At 46.9% G+C, this 22,334-nt stretch overlaps 1 protein-coding gene across 1 annotated transcript in view; it reads left to right on the top strand.

Annotated features, from left to right (window-relative positions):
- Nucleotides 1-22,334, top strand: part of LOC118771975 (SH3 and multiple ankyrin repeat domains protein 3-like) — a 285,841-nt gene that overhangs the window by 204,388 nt on the left and 59,119 nt on the right. Inside the window, 1 exon segment of the mRNA XM_036520181.1 lies at nucleotides 16,560-16,673. Within this exon segment, the coding sequence (XP_036376074.1) occupies nucleotides 16,560-16,673 (114 nt within the window).

Here is a 22,334-nt window from a genome sequence, read left to right as displayed (position 1 = left end):
GCAGGGTGTGAAAGCCGCTGTGGGATTTCAGCCTCTCAGGACAGGGGTGGGATGGGGGCTGTGGGCCTGGAGTGAGGTAGTTCAGTTAGTTAGTTCAGCGCTTAATACAGTCTAGCAAAAGCCTCTCATCATCACTCCAGCACATACTGGTGGATTACAGCACAGGGACACATAGTTAACGCCCACCGCAGCGATGTGTCCCTGCCTGTAACCTCTGGCAACCTTAATCACCCAGCTGCCAGAGAACTCATGATGTCAGAGGGATTTCAAAGGAGGGTCACAAGATGGGCTTCTTTGCCTGGGGCGACTGACGTGGATGACAAGGGGCCTCACCTTATTGTGCAACACAGAGTCCGCAGTCACTTTGTCATATCTGACAAGTGCGATCAGTTCACCAACAGATGTGATCAATCAAGTGCAGTTCATTTCTAAAACACGTTCCCTAAGAAGCGAATAACAATCCATTTCAAGCTTATAATTGGTATTGGTATACTTGGGGCTACAGGTCTTTACCTCCTAATTAAGGTGTAGCAATGTATCACGGCAACAGGCCCATCCATCTTTTGTTTATAAACCAGGTTTCAGTCAATGACGCCTGATCAATGAAGATGATAACCTCCCTCAGCCCTCATTAAAGGTCTGAACGCCTCCGTGGCGATCGGCGAGCCAAACTCAGTCACTTTGTGAGACGCAGCTAGGCCAGAGGGGGACCTCTGGCGATCGTTATCAGCCAATCTCAGTAACATAAATTATGCCTCTTCATGTCCCTGAATGGTGCCTGAATTCCAATGCAGGTAGCGCTCGGCGAGCGCAGAGTCACTCTCACTCTCCAGCGCCGAGCACATCAAGGATTTCGCCCTCAGTCTTCATCAGACTGTAAAGAACTGTGGGTAATAGAGGAGGGAAGGCACGTAGCGAGGGGCAGGTAGAGTTATTGAGGAGCTATTTTGGGCCTCACTGGGGGGGTGAAGAGAGACAGAGTGAGGGAGAGACGGAGAGAGAGAGAGAGAGAGAAGGAATGAGAGGGTGAGAGAGAAGGAGAGAGAGGGAGACTCAGAGGGAAAGACAGAAGAAGAGAGGAGAACGGGGAGGGGGAGAGAGGGAGGGGGAGGGAAAGAGAGGATGAGAAGGAGAGAGGGATAGAGAGGGAAAGAAACAGAAAGGGCAGAAGAGAGAAAAAGAGAGAGGGAGAGGGAAGGGGAAGGAGAGAGAGAGAAAAGGAGAGAGAAGGGGAGAGAGAGAGGTAGAGAGAGAGTGAGGGGGGGGAGAGCGAGAAGGAGGAGAGAGAGAGAGAGGTAATGGGATGTAAATCTCCTCAAGGCCTTCAGAGAGCAAATGAAGATGAGGCAGAGGGATTCCTGTGCGTCAGCCTTGGAGCGTTCCTTACCTGCGCCGCTGTCATTCATAAAACGAGGCTGCCGCTGCCCGCAGCGACGCCCGCCGCATACCAATGAGCCCGGCACTGCAGCACCGCCGCGCGCCACAGCGGGCCCCCGAACCGCCGTCCCGGGAAGCGTGACTCCCTCACTCTCACCGGCCTATTAGCTCCCCCTGAGCCAGCCCAGCCCCGCGCCTTCTCTCCCCACGGCTGCCCCTCCCCTCAGATCCCATAGCCGTTCAGGGAGAGTGAAAAGGGGAACAGACAAACACCCCGGACACCATCCTACATCAGGAACACTCAGAGCGCGTTTGATAGTTTAGCATGACCTTTCGGTCTCAGAGACAGCTCTGAATGAGGAAGGACAGGAATAGGTTTTAGGGATTCATTTAGAAGAGGTTTCTAGGCCCAGCTATAATCAGTGAGTGCTGTCCCCGGTATTTGGGTTTCATTGAAACTTTACTGCGGATTATCAACCAAACAGGGACATTTTCCCTTCCCTCTCTAGTCATTTTTATTCAGTGTACACACTTTACCATGGAGCAGAGCAGTTTGGGGAGGTCTAAGAGTGCAGTGAACTGCGGCGGTGCTCCACAGTACAACAAGGAGCATGGACTGAATGCATGCAGCCAAGAGGGTCATCCGTGACCACAGGCAAGAAGGCCGAAGGTGAAAAATGATGGAGCCGTGTTGTTCATGTGGCGCATTGCAAACACACAGCTGAGCATTGCTGTGTAAACTGGAGGTAATCAGGAAGCGCTAAAGAGAGGCACAGCCTAGAACGTCCTCCCTGCAGCCAAAGGAACAAGAATGCTGGTGTTTCTGGATTTTGAGTTTCTGGATGCTGCTACCTTGGGACTTGGGAATCGCTTAAAGTGGCACTCTGGTCAAAATCTACAGTCTGATAGGTTGTAACATGAGCGTGACACGTTATGATACTCTCACAGAACTGCTCAATCCCACTCTGTGAGTATGTCCATACAGCGAGCGCAAAAACAGTTTTCTGTTTCCTCCCGCTGACTTACAGCCAGAGAGCTGCCATACTCCTGTTCATGTCATCCGGTGCTAATCGTGCTTTGGAAGTATCGCGCTCGGTCATCAAGGTCATGTTTCATGCATATTTTACAACATGTCAGCGCGTAAAGCATAGCCCTTGACTCATTAAGTTTGAGCCATTGACCGGACGGGAGCTTGAATCACGGGTTGTTCCAGGTGTCAGTCAGCCGCCAGCGGCCAATCAATCAGCTCCCTCTGGACCCTTGATCTCCATGGCGATGAGTGGCCACCAATGACGTTCAGTGTAACTGATGACCGGCCCGTAACAGGGCGGCACTGAGTGAAGCTGTGTGATTCAGGAGGAAGCAGGAGGCCTGGTAGCAGTTAGAGCGTTGCCACAGCTGGGTTTTGACACATCAGTAAACTGCACAGACACAGCAGCACTGACTCAGTGACTAAGGATACCTTAGGAAACACAAACTCACTTTAAGCTTCTCTGTAAAGATGACAGCTGCACCCATTTAATTAAATGGTATTTAGCCATAATGGATTAATACGCCCTGTAGTCCCAGCATTTAATAAAAACACCTGAATGAGAACTGGAAAAAGTTGACAATAATGAGACCTATTCAGCATTTTTCCGTATATGACTGGACAGCATAAAATAAGCCGAGATTATTAAAAAGAGAATTTAAGGGCAAAAAAATGGCAGTATTCAGAATGGATATCAGTGGAGGGAGAGAAGTACTGAACATTGTGAAAACGTGTAGGCTCTGCTGGATTTTCACAGTCAGAAAAGGGAAAGCCCCAAAATCGGTATCATCTGTAAATCATCTGTGAAAAGCACTGGGGACGGGACACGCAGCTAGTGATGCAGCTGTTGGAGTTATGCTAACACATATATGCTAACATCTAATGTCTCTGAGTCCATTTGCAATACAGCTACACAGAAACCGAGCTGTCGAAGGATAGTTTTCTACTCCGAGGGATGCCCTTTCTGTTCTGCAGGGTAATAAGGGGGATGAACAAAGCATATCCTTTATCTTTCCTAGAAATGCACTTTTTTAAAATGAGGAAAACAAATTCAGCAAACACTTGTGCTTTTCCACATCTGTTCCATAGGACATGGTTGTGATGGGCTCGATATTTATTCCTGCTGTTTGATGGGCGGGGGACGGGATGGCCCCAGAAGCTCATGACACAGTGAGACTACTGAGTGGATGCAGATCCCAGTCATTAACCTTCCTGAACTTCCCTGCTGGAGGCCCAACACATGTGCATCTCCTTCACCTCGCGAAATGTCTGAGTGTGGCGTATCTTTTTTTCACCCTGCACTTTTCTCTGGACTGTTTTTTTTTCCATGATCAAAGAGAGGTGCTTTTGAATCAGAAGGACTTTCACATCTCTTATTCAGACACAGGGCCCCAGTTCTGAAGCTCCTATCAGCTCTGTTCAAATGGCTCCCTCATTACAGTGACCGGCTTCGCAAAAGAAATGCAACCATCTCTCTGCATAGAACGTTCTGTTCTCGCCGCGTCCAGGTAAATTCGGCAGACGGCACGGTGCTCGTCTTTACTTTCAGCCTACATAGAATAGCTCAAGCTTCTCAGCGCCGGAAAAATCAGAGAGATGGTGTAAATGTTCTCATTATAGCTGAATAACTAGGTAAAGGGCTGTTCTTACATTTAGAACAGAAATGGTTTAAGTGGCATTTTCTCCTTGGCAGCAGGTTGCATTGAAGTTGCTCCAATTAGCCGTTGTTTTGGCCATGACAGATTTTTCTGGTCGCCCCTGGATCTCATCCCTACGGAAACTGTACAGGCTGTCAGACTGCTATGGCGTGCAGCTAGATAAATGGCAAATACAGAAGCGCTCCAGAAATGTGCTTACATTATGACATTTTGATGATGAATAAATCTGAGAAATGTACACATAGACGTTGTCCCAATCTAGAAACTGTGCAGTGAGGTAAGGTGTCAGATAAGGGAAAGAATTAACCCATGGCACCAAGAGGCTAGATACCCTTGTGTTAAACTGAAAATCATATACAGATACTACCTGTGAAACAAATATGCCCTGCAGTAGCTAAAGGAAATGATGTGTTTGTACATTTTTCATGGTTTGTATGAGTACTTATAAAATAGTGATGAGTAAATCTTACAGTGAGAGAGGGCCTCTATTTCAGCGGTGATGTTGCAGAGGACAGCGTGCAGAAGAGATTATGGAAATGTGCTCTGTGAGTTCAGTTTGGGACATATTTGGAAAGGCGTGTGTATCGCATCCTGTGTTATGAATGAGTCCTCTGAAGAGGGTGAAAAACTCCTCTGGGGTTTACAGCGTCCGATCGCAGGCGGCGGTAATATTCCTTCTCCGCGGTAATGTTTGTGCGCTGACAAGATTGCTGCCAACTGCTGTCGCCACTTTCGCGACGTTGGATCATTTCTGTGACTGATTACATTTCACAGATTGCCCAGAGGGACTGAGGGGGGGGGGCGTTATCTGTGAGCTATTTCAACCAATCTGTGTGGTACCTACTCCCATTCTCAAATCTAGATAACTCCTCGTCTTAGCACTTCAATCCGTTTTTATGTGTTTGTATGTAAGCTGTTCATCACCTTCAGTCTTGTACAACCCTTTGGCCTATTTACTTATTCACCAGAGGTGTTTGTCTGTGTTGCCTGCATTTCTTGGCCAGTGGGTTCTGACATGCACTTGATTTAAGGCAGTTATTTTTAGATTTAGTAGAACTAGATTTAGTAAAACTATTTTTAATATTTTTACTAGGCGGTGTGAGTTAATGACCCAGCATCTGTATTCAAACAGCTCAAACAGGAAAGAAAGGGACATTTAGGATTGCTGAAAACACACAGGCCATGAGTAAAGGGCCTTCAGCCTCACATACTTCAACTAGGGTGGAGCTTTATGTGACCCCTCTCATCACAGAGGTCAGCTCTTCACTGTTCTTTCTACACCAAGGGAGAAAATGCAGTTAGTAAAAATAGTTGGAAAAAAAGTAGGAAATGACCGTGGCATGAAATCCAGCCCACCTCCAATAAAATATGGGGGCAGCATGCTCCCTGTTTTTAGGGGAGCTGCCGAGTGCTGGAATAAATCGTTCTGCACCCTGGTACAGTGTGTTCTCCTTAAATACCAACGGGGAACCTGTTGCTGAGTTTATTTTAACTGCTAGCTGTGTATGATGACCAAACTTTGCCTGTATAAGAAACAAGAGAGGAGCTCTGTCCAACAGCGGGCGCGTTTTATCTGATGTATTATTCATGTTAAAGTATGACTAGGAGCACCAGGGGCAGAAACAGGGTTTAATATTAATACGGAGGCTTACAGGGAGATTTGACACAGCTGAAACCAGTCTGAAGGCTTGGGGGGTTCGGGGTGGGGTGGGATTGCTTTGAATTTCTCATGGATATTAACGGCTGTGACTCAGTGTGTTAACACTGAAGTACTTCTCAATCCAGGCTCTTTAAGGGCTGAGGTGTCCTCAGATTTCTTTTCCAGCCAAGCGCTTCACTACCTAATTCAGCCATTGTCTATATCAAAGCTGCAGCTGGCAGCAGTCCAGTTAGTGCAGCAGATCTGACTGTGTGCATGGTTTTAAGAAGGGTCCAACACGCTGCATTGCAAGCCTCCATTTTCATCAGCCCTGCCATACCATATCCACAGTATCTAAATATTACCAAATAACAGCTGTAAAATAGTATTTCTGATTGAAATCCTTCTCAACACCAACCAGTAAACTTAGACAAGGTCAGTGTTTCACATTGAGGTCTTTTGTTAGGAAGTAACTGTTTATGTTACATTACTTTACATTATTTGCATTTAGCAGACACTCTTATCCAGATTGACTTACATCAGTTTTTACACAGGTTTTACAATGTTGTCCAGTTATACAGCTGGATATTTACTGAGACAATTGTGGAGTAAGTACCTTGCCCAAGGGTCCAGCAGCAGTTCCCCCTTGGGGAATCGAACCGGCAACCTTTCGAGTCCTACTCCTTAACCACTATGCTACACTGCCACCCCAAATGTTAAATCATTTGAGCCAACACAGGAGGTTTCTTCGCTTAGAGCAACAAATCACATATTCTTCTACCAGCTCATTGCTCAATGAGGTTAATCTGCACTACAGCGTAAAATGTATGGACGCAGGTGAGATGTCTTTGTGTGTGTGTGTGTGTGTGTGTGTGTGTGTGTGTGTGTGTGTGCGTGCGTGCATGCGTGTGTGTGTATGTGTGTGTATGTGTATGTGTGTGTCTGAGTGTGCATGTGTATGTGTATGTGTGTGTCTGTGTGAGTGTGCGTGTGTGTGTGTGTGTGCGTGTGTGTGTGTGTATGTGTGTGTCTGAGTGTGCATGCGTGTGTGTGTGTGTGTATGTGTATGTGTGTGTCTGTGTGAGTGTGCGTGTGTGTGTGCGTGTGTGTGTGTGTGCGTGTGTGTGTGTATGTGTGTGTCTGTGTGAGTGTGTGCATGCTTGTGTGAGTGTGTGTGTGTATGTGTGTGTCTGTGTGAGTGTGCGTGTGTGTGTGTGTGTGTGTGTGCGTGCGTGTGTGTGTGTGTGTGTGTGTGTGCGTGTGTGCATGTGTGTGTGTGTGTCTCTGTAGAGAGACAGCGCCTGCAATATATGTGGCCCAGGTAGCAGCAGGTGGAATTGCTGTGTTTACTCCTGTCAGAGGAGTCTAAGCCTTCTCTTGCTCCATGTTTGTCTTTCCTTAATGTGCCGGATCCTTCCAAATAGACACAAAACAGACTGACAATGAGCCGCTACTGTGTATTATATATCAGGAAAAATACTCTCCTCATAATGCATTGTAGGTCTCTGTGTTTGCCTTGCATTGATCTGGAGGCAATTCCCTTCAAAGTTTTGAAATGTTCACATAACTCTAATTTCCAGTGCTTTTGTGTAGCGTTTCTCGCCATTTCAGCTGGTATTGATTTTGTAAGATTTTCGCAGTTTAATCAAGTCGGCCCGAGTGTTTCTGCTATGGGCCGTTGCCTCAGAACAGCATGAGGCTGCACTCTGTCCTCAGAGCACAAACTGGAACCGGAGTAGCTTTCATGGCGAAGGAGCAGACAAATCAGACGGCCGTCGTCACAATCGCCGGCCGTATCGCCGCCGCCGTAACCACTTGGCGCGCGTCCCTTCCATTGTCACTCACATAATCAGAAACGGTCCATTGCATGCTCATTCCGGACACTCCCTGTCTCAGTGAGCTTCACATTTCTTATTGAAATGTCTCTGTCTTGTATGCGTTAATGGACTTTAAGCAATTCCCGTAAAATCATTACTTGTTGAATATTCACCGCCGGCTCTGTGAAAATGTGGAAGGATTGAAGGCCTGTTTTTAGCATTATGTTAAACGAGGGTGTTAGCCGGCCTTTCAGAACGGCTCAGAGCTGATGGTGGATGAAGGCTGATGCCTTCCTCACAAACAGATGGGAGGAATGCTACACCCAGCTAGCGCTACGTGCGTCATACCGCGTTTGTTTGTTTAGCCTCACAGATTATGCTAAACGCTTTGATTTAGCGTGCCGGCGCTGTCGTACGGCAATTACCAGCACGCGTGGTGATCTATGCACATGCAGTCGTGTATAATTGATGTAGAACACGGCCTCCCGCTACAGTCAGCGCTGCCCCCGCGGCGGAGAGCGTTAGCATACAGTACCTTCCCCCCGGCAGAACGCTCGCGCTCCGGCCGCACCAGGTTAGCGGCAGACCATATCAGTCAGCACGGCTCCGAAATTGCTTTTGCTGTGTTTGTAATATAGTCGAGCCTCTCTGGGTAAACAATGCAGCATTTATGAGCAGAATCTTCCTCTGTGCTCTGTGGAAAGTAGTGCTCCAGTGCGTTTTCTCATTAAAGAGGCTGTAACGTGCCTCAGAGGGGCGGGATGGATGGCTCCCTTATATTGAGAGAATGTCTCTATGACACACCTGTGTAATGTTGCCCACTGTCAGTAATGCAATATGTAACTTTGCGCTGCCATATCAGATTGGCTTGTGAATTACACGGCACTGTATGGCCTGTGTTACCCAAACAGCATGAGTCATACGGTGCACCAATAGGGAGCCTCGCCCGCAGCCCTGCATGTTGGAGAGCTGTTCGCCTCTGCAGAGCCTGCTCTGTGCGGCTCTAATGTATGGGCTGGCCTGGAGGATGTGAAATTAAAATCAGTTCACGCAGCCAGCCCTTCAAATCACAGCTCTGATTACTCGCGGGGGAAGCGCTGGGCCTATAAATAGCTGAACATCACCAGGACTGATGCTATTTCTGAGCAGGAATCGGGAGTGACTCAACCGCTGGTGTACCCCAGCCGGGGCTCTTATCTCCAACACACACGCGCACACACACACACACACACACAGGCATAAACATACACACCCACAGATGTATACAGGCATACACACAGGCACGTGCATGGATATTCTCTCTCTCTTGCCTCAGTAAATACCCAGCTGTATAAATGGGTGACATGTAAAAAATTGTAACCTATGTAAGTCGCTCTGGATAAGAGCGTCTGCTAAATGCCAGTAATGTAATGTAATGTAATTATGGGTCAGCAGTGGAAGGTGAATAAAAATAAAGCAAGGGAAACAGAGGTAAAAACTCACATAATACAGCTGTTTACAGCTGCACCTGGTTGGCTTACAGGGGTTGTCATTGTACTAGGTATCTCACCTCTATTGGCCCTGCTGCCTGTCCTCTAAAAGCAATGTAAGAGATTGATCCCCTTTAACACTATGCACTGGTGTACATCTGCATTTTGAGAACTGACTTAGCATATTGGCTCGGGCAGGGAAAATGTGCCTGAGTATGTCGGTTCAAAGAACTATCACACAAGTGGCAGTTCTCTTCTACATGTAAATGGCTGGGACTGAGTGAAGAAGATGACTCACATGCATCGAAGCGGACGGCTGGAAAACGGAGAGGAGAGGGGCCTGTAAGAGAGGGAGGAAGGAAAACACGCGATGTGCAGAGCTCTCCCAAACGAAAATCCCTGAGGCACGCTTCTGCCGACGAATAAGAGCCTGACCGAGCTGTGTTTTTAACGTGTGGCGTGAATCCCAAAGCGTGCCCGCTGGGAGAAGGGAGGTGCTCTTCCATAGCAGAATCATGAGGAATTCACCCGCGCTGGGGTGTCTCAGAGTTCAAGTGAAAGGCACCCGAGAAACACAGCGGGTCATTTTAGGCCGGTCTGTCAAGCTGCTCATCAAAAGAAAGCGATAAAGGAATGTTTCAGCCGTAAATACTTGCCATTATCAGTTACTGTGACTTGGTTTCTGACTTTATTAGCCAGTTGGTGATTGTATTTTCCAGATTTTACAAGAAAGGAATGTTTGCAGTGAGCATTTCTTATCAGATACGTTCTCTTGGAACTGCATTTCTGTTTTTTTTTTGGAAACAGGGTACCCACAAAACAAATAAATGTTCACGGAGCGGATTTAATGTATCAAGAGTGGGTATTAATGTCAAACTCACTGATGTGGATTTGGGTTTGTCCGATATGAGACGAACCCTCTGAAAATAGTTCCACAGAAAGCCAGCAGATGCAGGCAGTCCTGTTTAAAGATGTTTCTCCGTTATGTTCAGAGGTGATTAATGACCTCGCCGGGGGCTGCGGGTTAGAAAGCCAGGCCACAGTGCAGCTCTCTGCTCTCTGTTCTCTGTGGGCGGGCCCGGGCGGAGCCGGCATGGGCGCACTGCGAGAGCTGTACTTCTGTAATTCTGAACTCTGCGCCTTGATGCTCCAAGGGAGCAAATCTCAAACAGATGGTCGGTGTGGACGTGTCTCACATGAACATGGGGGAGAGAGAAAGAGGGAGTGTGTCTGAATACCGTGTGTGTGTGTGTGTGTGTAGAAGTTGCATATGACATGATAGCAGCACCTAAGAGCAGTCTAGATTGAATGATGACAACAATAATGGTGTTGCTGCTGATGATGATGATGGTAATGATTCTGGTGATGAAGTTGATGATGAGAATGGTGATGATGGTGATGGTGATGATGGTGATGGTGCTGCTGCTGATGATGGTGGTGTTGGTGGTGGTTTTGAGAAAGATGATGAAGGTGATGATGATGATGGGCACGGTTCCCTTGACAGTATGAAGGGAGACAGAGTGGGCTGATGTAGAGCCTCACTGATCCCTGTGAGGAGCTCCCTGGGCAGAGATAATGGGGAGGTGAGGGAGAGGCCGGGCCCAGTGACTAATGGGAGACAGGATGGTCTGCACTTTGTACTGCTCACAATGGAACGGTAGTTAATGGCCTTTTTATAAACCTACACATCAATGGCTCACAAAGCACGCATTCAGCCACATGAATAGAGTCCACTCTTTGTTCACATGTTCAAAACCACTTCTTTATTCATTTTTAACTCGATGAGTTCTAATATTCCACCTTGAATTGTTGCTGTAACAAACGCCGTCTCTGCTATTGTTGCGAGAATGTCATACTGTCTTATTGAATTGCGTATGCTGTCTCATTAGAGCTGAAAATCATAATGTGGTTGTGCTCAAATAAAGCTGACAGAAATCAGTATTATTCTCACTGCTCACTGGAAATGACACCCAGAGCCAGAAATGTATCACTCTATTCTATTTCAATGCATAACATGCGATCATGTCTCCAGATTCATTTCAAGAGCATAGTTGAGGAAACATGAGTGACAGGTCCTGGTTATGACATAAACATGCATGTTTGCATAACGCACCTGGTTTGTCTCTGCTAGAGTGGTGATCTGGACAACATCCTTCAGATTGTTGATTGTGCTCATTGGCCAAACAGTAGCATTTATTCTCTCCGCTGATTGGATGGCCGAAAGGTGCATTGGTCTCATAGGTCTGCCCTCATCTCAGTGCTGGAGGATGACTACCCCCCGATAACTTACATCCTGGATATGTGTAGACCCATGTCCAGCTCCCTCTGTGACAGCCAGCTGGCCACCCACTCTCCCCTCAGCTCTGGCCTTCCGTTCGGCCTCTCCTCCTCCGCTGTGCCCTGTCCGGGTCACAGATGGGTCACCTCACTCAGCCTCCCCGGCTGTCCTCTCATGTACTCCTCACTGTTGCCCAAAACAGCACGTGTGAGGTGTGAGGGTCAGAGGTCACTGTTTAAACTGTGCCAGCCCTGCTACTGCCCCTTGGACAGGAAGGAAGGCCAGCGTATGTCCTGCCACCCCAGCCAGAGTGGTGCGGTTGCAGTGGACAAGGGTAGCCAGTGCTAGAGGGGCATGTATAGCCACAGCCTTTCAGCGGAGGTAAATCCAAAGAGGGCTGAAGGCAAATCCAGCCACAAGCTAAGAGAAGCACCTTACCCAGGATCCCTAGAATTTCTCGGAAAAGGGCCTGTGTGTCTGTGGTGTTTCTCAGAACTGCATCCGGATTCCATTTACCTGGGTTACGTAACTCCAGTGCCTTGAGGGGCAAATGGGACAGCTTTCTGATCTCTCACACTCCCTGGCCCCTCCCCCCTCCACTTCCTGCCTTCTCTGCGGAGGCCGTGTTAAGGCAGGTGGTCTCGTTCAGAGCGGGGGCAGAGCGAAAGCTAATGCGTTTACACCCCGCTAAAGCAGGCCGCTTCTCACCGGCACTCTCAACTGTAAATCATTCCAAATCAGCCCAGGTGCCCCGGCGAGTCGTTTCAAAGTGAGCCGAAAGTGCGCGAGGAGTGAGCAATTTAAAGTTTGAAAGCTGATTTGCGAAGCGTGGCATTAAGTCCCCGGCGCAAGGGAGGCCTAGTGTGACGCATTTCACAGCTGCCAGTCATGTTGAACTAACTGCCTTCTCTAACGCCACTCGCTGATGTATTGCAGAATCATGGCTTTGCTTGTCACTCATATTGGCCTACAAGTGAATGATATTCAGACTCCTTTGCTGCTCGGAAATACTGTGCGAAGTTAAAAGCTTTTGCAATGGTGGGGAGAGGATTTGTGGGTATGATTCACGTGGCATCCTTAATATACAGCATGGATTGCTGCATAAAGCATGTTTAATATAATCACACAGTTACATAATGTATTATGGGTATCATACATGTTGTAACCCGTATCAGAAGCTTGAGGCAGTGTTGATTAATTACAGGCATAACTAATGGAGTAACCCTGTGCTACATTTATACTTACTCTCGAATTAAAAGTCTGAATGAATTTAGGATATTAGATTGTTAGTGAAAGGGGGTATTAATTTGCGCAGCTGAATTGCTCTAAAGCTGTCCTGATGACTTTCTGCTCCGACGCTCCAGAAAGCCTCAATTGTTATGACAGATGACAGCGACTGTTTATTTAGTTAACGCTCCTCGTCAGTGAAATCGCTCAGTAATTGCGTGATTAAAATGCAGGATGTGTTTTGTCAGTGCTACTAATCCGTGAGCGGGAACAATTCCTCCTAACACGTTACACTCGATGCACTAAGAGGGAGCGCTTATTCAGAGGCCTCCCGTACTTTTCAGAGTCAAGTTTCCAAAGTGAACAATCCACTAGAACAATCCACAGAGCACTAGAGCACCTGCATTGCAAAATGGAACCAGCCCCTATAGGGCTACAGTTCTGTTTAATGGTAACAAGCGCAAGAATCAGAAGAACAGAGTTACAGAGAGTGTCTGCTGCTGTCCATGGTGCTGAACCAGGAACACACTCCTCTCCAGCCTCCCTGCTGTTTCAGTGGCTACATTTTCCTGCTCTCTATCAACTGTGGGACTCTGACAGGGTCTCTCTTCCTTTATTGACCCAGACATACTTTTAAATTCTGCTGCAGGTTTTAAGCTACATGCATGACACTTCACACATTTCCAAATCATCAGCTGTAATAGTATGTTTAGTATATGGAAGACAGCAACTATTAAAAGTATGCTGTCTGGTGAGCCAGAATGTTGTCTGATATCTAGATTTATAGATGCCCAGGCAGCTACTTTTAATAATTAAGAATTTATGATCAGATTTGTAAGGACCATTGCCTTTATATGTGCCTAATGTGCACAAAGTTAGTGTGTCTGAAAGGGAACCTACTCTACAGTTCACTTTCAAATATTCTTTTCTGAAACAGAGAACTTCAAATTAGATTCAAGTTCCAGGGGCATAAACATTTGGAAAGATTCTTCTATAGTAAATTAAAGGTATCAGAGAGCAGTTTTATGCGGCCTTTAGCTTTTATTTATGTAGCTTTGAACTGCGTGTTCTGCGTGGCGGGTCCTGTGCTTGATGCTCCGCATACTCTGAGGTTGATTTCACTGGGTTGGGCAATGTGATGACTCTTTAAAAATAGCATTCAGTGTGCACAGGCTTTCGCTCATACTCACGCAGCTGCACTATATAAATATTCAACATGTAATCATCCAGTTAAGCCTTCATTTCGGAATATGCGTTTATTTTGTTAGTTTCTGCGCTCGCAGTCACTCAGATGCAGTGTTAATGGGACTGCTTTGGTAATGGCATGTACCCAACATGGACTAAATCACAGGTCTTTCTGTGCATTTCTCCAGAACCATCTCCAGCTGTAATTGACTCGACGTGCCCCTAGTGCTTTTCTAGACTACGTATCAACTATGTTGTCAGTGCTTGGTTGTAACCATGACAACAGAGAGGGGAAAAAAAAACCTGCAGATGTGTTGTAAATGCAAGCTTGTGGCTTTCCTAGCATTAGACATTAGCATTTCATATATCCTTTCTTTGCATGTCAAGTGCTCACATGCATGCAGATGTGTAGCGTTTCCTGACCTTCGTGTCAGATACACGCGCATCGCCCAAGATGCCGTCTCCTTGCCGGCCTTCCCGAAATGACTGAGATTCTCTACATGCGCTTCGCTGGCTTTGACATGACTGCAGAGACTGCGAAATGAGTATGGAGTTTGCTTCCTTTCTGCGTGGCTGTGGGAGTGGGAGAGCTTGCATTTATTAAGGCTGCTGCAGCTGACTAATACCTATTTATAAGCGTCTTTGGGGGGGGCGGCGGTACTCTCGTGAGCGTGGATGTGCAGGAAGCCGTGCTGGAGTGGACGCGATTCCACCATTACCAGATCTTTTGATGGCAGTGGAGATTGCGTGTTTACTTTATGCGGCTGAATGAGCTCAAATGTTAAGCTTGTATGATCACTGTGTGTTTTCAGCGGTGGGAGGTTGGGGGGGTGTTGTGGAGAAGGGGAAGTATCGATCCGATCCGGCCTCTTCCTCTCGCGGGTTGTCGATGGCGGGTGTTTACAAAGCCTAAATGCTTATCGGGGATTAGTCCCGGGGTTGCCTTCAGGGGGCTGATTGATTCTGCTGCAAGGCGGTCACGTCGCGGAGAGGAGGTTCTGCAGGGAAGAGGCTGGAAAAGCGGAGGGCTTGGTCCTCCTCTCTGCTCACCGCTGAGACTGATTTCTGGGAGGGGATCAGGCGAGGCCCCTCTCTGAGTGTAGCTGGGCGTTGGCTACCGCCCGACCCTCTGAGCGGATTGGCCGTGAGGCGTGAAAGGCACAGAGGCCAGCCATGGCGCCGCCAACCAAGACCGGGCCACGTCAGGTCACTCACGTCCCAGCGTTTCACAGCTGTAACTGACGGTGTGGGAAGGTGGCTTAGCACTGTGACAGATGGCACAGTTCTGCAGCCATGCAGCATAGTGTCCTCTGGGGACTCTGAGTCTCACAGCATCCTCTCAAATATTTCACTCTGTGTAAATTGTTATTACTACGGTTTGGATTGCATGTACATTTTATTTGTTGATTGTGCCTGTATTCTTTGACAGCTTAAGTGAAGTCTGACAAGATTTGGTGAAAAAAAAAGTTGCTGAGGCAGTAATATTGGTTTTACAAACCCTCCTCTCAACCACATTTATTTAATTTCAATAAAACTCAGACACGGGGAGTCTTTGAAAGCTATACATCGTTATGGTTACGGGTAGTGCCATGCTTGATGTCCTGTCAGAGGAGTGATAAGATTAGAATGATCCTCCTTTCCAAGGAAAATTTGTGGTAAATTCTTTAATATTTTAAGCTGGCCAAATAGCTGGATGGTGTGGTTTCCTAGCAACTGCAGAATGGAAATGCCTCACTCTAGCAAGCGAGGCAAGAGAGGAGTAGCCCCTGGTTTCCCAAAGAGCTTTCACCATGCTGTGGTCATGTGATGTTGATGCAAAGGCGTACCATAATTTCAACTGTGTACGTGTAAAAAGGATGTCAGAGATGGCCTCACCATTCTGTGATGCTGAGGATAATATTGGATCAAACACTGTTTTGGAAAAGGATAATTATTTGGGTTCATCTGTGCTTACAAAAATGATTTTGTTTAATATGTGCGCATGTGTGTTTGTGTGGGTGAGTGAGTCCATATGTGTTGGGTATTCTGTCTGTGGAATGTCCTTTTTTATAAGGCTTTTTAATATAATTAAGGATAAGGAAGATTGATGAATGAGCTGCCCTGAAGTAATCAAATCAGTTATGAATTAGTGTTGACATTTCATTAACATAATCTTTCATCTTTGATGATAGAGGATTACAGTAATATTAGACAGTATAAAGCAGACAATATAAATTAGCACATTATAAAAAAAAAAACAGATCTGGATTTCTGTGCTAAAGACTGTAACAGGTCTGCATGCTTGCACTGCACATTCTGTTTAATCTTTACTGTGTTACATGAAGGGACATGAAACCAGATCTCTCAACACGCAATATCCCCAGTCTGCCCCATGCATGTAGACATATTGATGGAACGGTCAGTTTACCAGCTGCGGTCAGCAGTTCTTCAAAGCCTCAAGAGGGCCGTTTGAAATGGATTTTATCTGTAAAACAACATTAATATTTCATGATGTGTTTACCATGTGTGTAGCTAAGGCAACACACTGGATAGTAGTTCCTTATAGAACTCAGGCAGCACCAGCACGCACTCGGGCTCAGGCTGCAGTTACCACAGATGCAGGGAGTCACCTCTTATCAGCGTGGGTAGATCTGTGGTTCAGATTCTTTCCCACAAATCAGCTCTCACAGTCTCATCCGCTCCAGCGCCTGGTGTGTCGTTTTCCCAGCGTGTCAGTAAAACCTTACCACAGCGTTTGGGCTGCAGCGTTGGTTCAACGGCCAGTCTGTCAGCATGCATGTTTCCCAGTGAAGATTCCTGCGGTTAACGTGGTGTCTCTCTCTCTCTCTCTCTCTCTCTCTCTCTCTCTCTCTCTCTCTCTCTCTCTCTCTTGCCCACAGTCCTCAGCATCGGCGAGGGGGGATTCTGGGAAGGCACGGTGAAAGGGCGGACAGGATGGTTCCCCGCGGAGTGCGTGGAGGAGGTGCAGATGAGGCAGTACGACCCGCGGCTCGGTAAGGACCTGTTTGCTCACTGCATTTCTCATCACTTTACACACGCTCCCTAACTCTCAGCTTCCTAAACACACTCCTCTCCAGCCAGGGAGGGTGGAATAAGCGGGCGTTCCTCTCTCTGTTTGAGCTGGCATCTCTGCCTGCACTGTCTTAACTGGATTATATGTGTGATAGCTTATGTCCATGTCTGGAGAGCCATCAACACAGTGACTGGCACCCCAGTATTGATTATCACCCCATAATGATGCATTGATTAGCATGGAATAGTCTGTTGTTTGAACATTGGCAAAGTTATAGATGACCTTTAATAACCAGCAGCAGCTATAATATTTAGGTTATCAATAAGGTTTCATGGTCTTCCAGCTAGATGTCATTAAATCCTTCGTGAGACAACTTTTATAAAGTACTCCATTGAAAGCATTTGGAAACTCTTCAGAAATCTTGTCCTCAAAGTCAGGCCGAGGGGCTTTTCCCATGGAGCGGAATGATGGAGCTGTGTGCCAGCTGTCAGCTGTAATGGAAGCTTTTACCACACGTGGACACTGTAGCACCAACTGCTTAAAGCCTTCGAAGGGCAGGCACAGCTGGCAAAAAGAGCATAACTGGCAGCTTTGCATCTGCCTGGCCCTCGCAGCTGGCTTCGGGCAGGGGCGGGAGCCCTGATAAATGTCTCCTTTAGAGGTGCGGCGCCCGCGCTGAGAGGGAAGGGAAGGTTGCCCGAGCCCAGGAGCGGGCCAACTAAATATCCCATTTAAATGCATTGTGGGATTGTCAGCGAGACAGATGAAAAACTTCACACTCAGGGACAGCGATGGAGACGCTGGGCCGCGGCCAATATCCTCCCCTGCCTGCTCCGCTCCTCAGGTGTCTTTCAGGACGGAGAGAGGGGGCGGCCAGCAGGACACATGCTCCACAGCTGCTCATTTTCAAGGGCCACCGGGGCCACTTTGAGCCAATGAATAATTTTACCACAGGCGTTCTACTGCGGCCAGGTATTCGGCTCCTGAATTGCTTCAGTCATCTGCGTGGGAGGTTCCGTTTAGTGACAGATGTTTAAGGTGCTGTCCGCGCTCCTTGGCTGACAATAGACGTTCTGTTTCAGACCACGCCCTTTCAGAAACGTTCACGATGAGCCAGAAAATAAGAGCACTTGTAGCTTCACAGATGACAGGGACAACACTCTCAGTAAGGCATGAAGCTGACTATCTGGTCCATGTATATAAACCCTTTTTGCCTACCAGTTCTGATGAAGTAGTATTCTATTCTCTGCTTTCCACTTTGAAAGAGAGGAATAGTTGCTGCATGCAGATGTTGAATGCGGATGTGTGCCCCCAGTTCAGGAAATGGCAGAAGTGGCTGTCCAAACAGAAAGCCTTATCAAGAGGCAGTGTCCTCTTTTTCATAATTTTTGAAATGTCAGGTGTACATTAGGATTGTCTCACCAATACATCCACTGCCGGAATGCAGGGGTGCAGTTATGACTGTGCAGCCGGGTCACTCTTGGGTTTGTGGATTTTCTATATGTCTGCACAGGTAGTGCAGTGTGTGTGTGTTTGTGTGTGTGAGAGAGAGAGAGAAAGAGAGAGAGAGAGAAAGAGAGAGAGGAGAGATCCAACTGTTCTTTTTTGAAAGAGAGAGAGAGAGAGAGAGAGAGAGAGAGAGAGAGAGAGAGAGAGAGAGAGAGGAGAGATCCAACTGTTCTTTTTTGCAAAGGAGAACTATAAATTAAAATAAATAAATTGAGCTGCTCCACATCATTTAGGAACGGGGTTAAACACATTTCTCTCAGATTAATGGCTCGTCTGCTTTGGACTGCAGTTTAATTATAAGATAGATTGCAGAGGTGGCTCCACTGAAGATTCTTAATGCAAAAGAGAGAAAATATAACATGGAATCCATCATGAATAGAAATAATGCCCAGAGCAACAACAAACTTTGTTTTCTATCTCCACGCTCTCTCCTCACAGTGATTGATTAGCCTTTTTAAATATAGATTAGCCCTGGAAGGCCCAGAGATTGATGGTCCCATCAAATATGACTTTCCTGATAGATTCATTTCCCTTGGATTTATAGGAAAGAACGTTGATGGTGAACATCTGACAGTTATGTGTAGACAAAAGTATTGCTGGAAACATTGACTCTGGATAATATTTTAGCCAGTCATTTGACACAGATTAATGATGTGTACAGAATGCATATTTTCGTGATAGATTTATTAAATGTTACTTCTGAATTATATATTTTCACTTTACCGTAATGAGCATGTCACCTTAATGCAGTACCACAGTCACAGCTAGTCACAGCTTCCCCCAGTCTTGATTCCACTCCATATTGAAATCAATTTTACCCTCCATAGTTTTCTCTTCTTATGACCCAGTGCTGCCCCTCATTGCTGACCCTAGATCAGCCCTATTTTTTTCTTTTGTTCTTGGGGTTGCAGTTTTATGGTCATGTAAGCTGATCACAAATCTGTTGGCAGAAAATAATACAGTACAGTAATACAGTACAGTGCAGCTCTCCTGCTTCTCTTCACTAATTAGTGCTACTCTGGGCCTTGGAACACTAGAGTTGGTGTGTCTGTAATTCGTTAGCCAAGACTGCTTTATGGGCTGTCCCTCACCATACGAGTGCTGTAATACAGAGCTATTAAGTGCAAGTGTTTAGATGTTGACCTTTAGTGTATGTCCACGTCAGTAATGGTCCTGATATATACATATCTAAACACAAAGGGGAAACAGGTTAATTGATTTCCATTTCAGAACTGGTATTCCTCTAAAAAATGGCTGAGCTCTGAGATGTGACACCGTGACAGATGAGGCAGGGGCCCTGTGCACCGCAGCTATTGATTCTAAAAAACGCCGCCGCTGCCTCGGAATGTGCCGAGGCAGTTGTTTCACAAATGGAGAGGGATGCACTGGCGGGGAGCCGGCAGCTGTGTCTCTGCGGCAGATGTTTAAGGTGAGATAACAGACGAGGCTGCGCTGACAGCAAAGGCAACACGCCGCGACCCAGCGGAGCGAGGAGGAAGGACACGTCTACATTAACTGACCCAAGCACACAGGCGCTTCATTCATCCGGCTCCTCTGCGTGTGCGTATGTGTCGGGAGGGGGTGGTGTAGGGAGGGGGGATCAGGAGGGGGTGGCGTTCGGAGCACATCATTCTGAGCGGCGGCTCGCAACAGCAGCTAAGGGATTCAGCCCGTGACCCAGAGGTTGCAGGTTCAACTCCCGCGTGGAGCAGTGCTGTCACAGCAACCTAAATCGTTTCAGTAGATGTACAGATGTGTAAGGTGAAGCTGTGAGCTGTGGTAGCCAAGCTGGACAGGGCCGAAGCGGGGCGAAACAGGAAACGCGATGCTGGGAGGATGTCTCCCTCGCCTCAACTCTGCCATGACTTTGCCCAACTGACCTCCCCGACTCAGGCACACTGGTCACTCACAGCTTAAGGGATCTTCACCCAGTGACCTTTACCCGAAGCACCTGTTGAGAGGTGTGAAGGTGATAATCATGTGAGGGGAGGCTGGCAGGGAACCTGAAAGTAATTCAGAGCTTGCTGGAAAAGGCCAATAAGCATTTCAGAACGAACCTCAGCGGAAAACAGGCGCACTAACCACACACCAATTAAATGGCCCCTTAAGTAGCTGAGTTATAAATACTGTTCATTCAGTCACATCCTTTCCATGGGTTTTCTTCTCATCACCATAAGTGCCCTCAAGGTGCTGACCACCAAACTGGAGCGGACAGTTCTCAAGACATTCTAGTGCATATTAGAGAGGGTTGTGTTCAAGGACTTGTTTAAAGGTCTGTTTAAAAATAAACCTGCTGGAAGAGGCTTTTGCTAAATAATCAAATCAAATCTATCAGGGACTGAATCATTTCAGATGTCTAAGAGTAAGTTTAGCACTGTTTAGCACTGAGTCATTAGAGTCTTTTATATATGTGGCGTGTAGTGTTTACCCTGCTCTGCAATAACCAGGTAAAACACGGGTTCCACTCAAAGCTTTTATCCTCTGGCAGTATTCACAGGATGGAGCCAAGCAGTGGACGGTAGCTGAGTTGTTTTTGCCATCAGAGTCAGTCTGTAGTACAAGGTGCAGGTGTTGCAATTAGAGTTGTTTAGGAAATGGCAGCGAATGGCTTCCATTATCAGGGAGAGCTGGCTATGGAGGCAGTGTGATGGCTTTGTTTCATCAGGCGCAGGTGACAGAGAGGTGACAGCCTCCTTCAGCGGCTTACAGTTGCCACGGGTCTACACAGAAAAGGAGTTTATTCACCAGGACCAGTCTACACTTAGACACTGTAATAAAACCTTACTGGTTGTGCTCTGCCCCAGCGAGCCATCAAGTCCCTGTCTGTCTGTGAGTTCAGTTCCCTGTAGTGTCTCATGCTCATGCCCCGCCCCACAGGCAGGCATATTAGTGACAGGCATATTAGTGACATATAGGAAGGACACTGGGGTGAACCTTATGTTTCTCATTTTCTCATACATAATCTGACAATGGTTCCCCCAACAGTGATTGTAATTCTGAAATACAGTATGTCATGTATATATGTGGTCTGGAGCCATTTTGTGTGATTGCCAATACAGCACTGGCCATTACAGCTTTAATGGACCGAAAGCTATGGAACCACATTGATCTGAGCGCTTTTTTAATCATCTGACAATAACCCCACCAATGATCTTCCCTGAGCAGGGGAGATGTCTTATATGGCAGCCCTAATTGCAAAGCATTGCACTTCAGTGTTCATACGAGTAACACAGTAGAAGGCAGGAAAGATTCCCATACAGCATGCTCCATGGACTGTGATGTGTCTGCCTTAAAGTAGTGGGGGGGCGCTGTCCAGGCATCAGGGGTGTGGCTCCTGTTCACATCACTCCACATGCAATGGCTGTGTCAGTGGGTGGATGGAGACATCATGAGAAGAGCAGATCCTCTCACGTACAGAGAGGAAGTGAGTTTGACTCTTTTTTTACGCCCAGGGGGTAGAGAATGCATCTATTTTCATGGATTTTTAGTCTGTTATTAGGGAAGAACACCCCTCCCCCCCGAACACACACACACACACACACATACACCTGTAACTAAACTCTTGACAGAATAATAACCACACTGATCACATGGTCATGCTTGTTACTACCCAGCAGCCTGCCGTTTACATTCACGGCTTGGCATTCATAAGCTCTGAATTGTTTATGCATTTCCTCATATTCTACATCATCCCAGCCTCATGGCTTTTCAGGGCTCTGCTGAAACAGAAGCCGCACAAAGACAGCGCCGTTATTAAAGAACTGCTTCCATTGATTGTTTATTTGTTTGGATATATATCCAAAATAATATATATTATTTTATATTATATAATATATAGATATTTGGATATATATCCAAAATATCCTACTGCCCGGGTGAAGAATAGAGCTTACCTCTTACATACATGCTATGCATTAATCTAACTGAATGTTTGCAGAAGTAATTCAGGTTAAGTGACATCCACAGGGGCAAAATGGAGGTGCCCCGCGTGGAATATGAACCCAAGCAAACTGCGAGATCTCTTCCTTAATCGGCTCAGCAGACTGATGCCCCCTTTATCAGCCAGCGTGTGACTGGGACCGTCCCCGATGGTCACGTATAGCATGGAGCTCCAGTGCCCTACATGTGCACG

The sequence above is a fragment of the Megalops cyprinoides genome, chromosome 25 (genome assembly GCF_013368585.1).
Source record: "Megalops cyprinoides isolate fMegCyp1 chromosome 25, fMegCyp1.pri, whole genome shotgun sequence".
NCBI lineage: Eukaryota > Metazoa > Chordata > Actinopteri > Elopiformes > Megalopidae > Megalops > Megalops cyprinoides.
The sequence above is the reverse complement of the archived record's forward strand: the minus strand, read 5'-3'. Positions and strand labels throughout refer to the sequence as shown.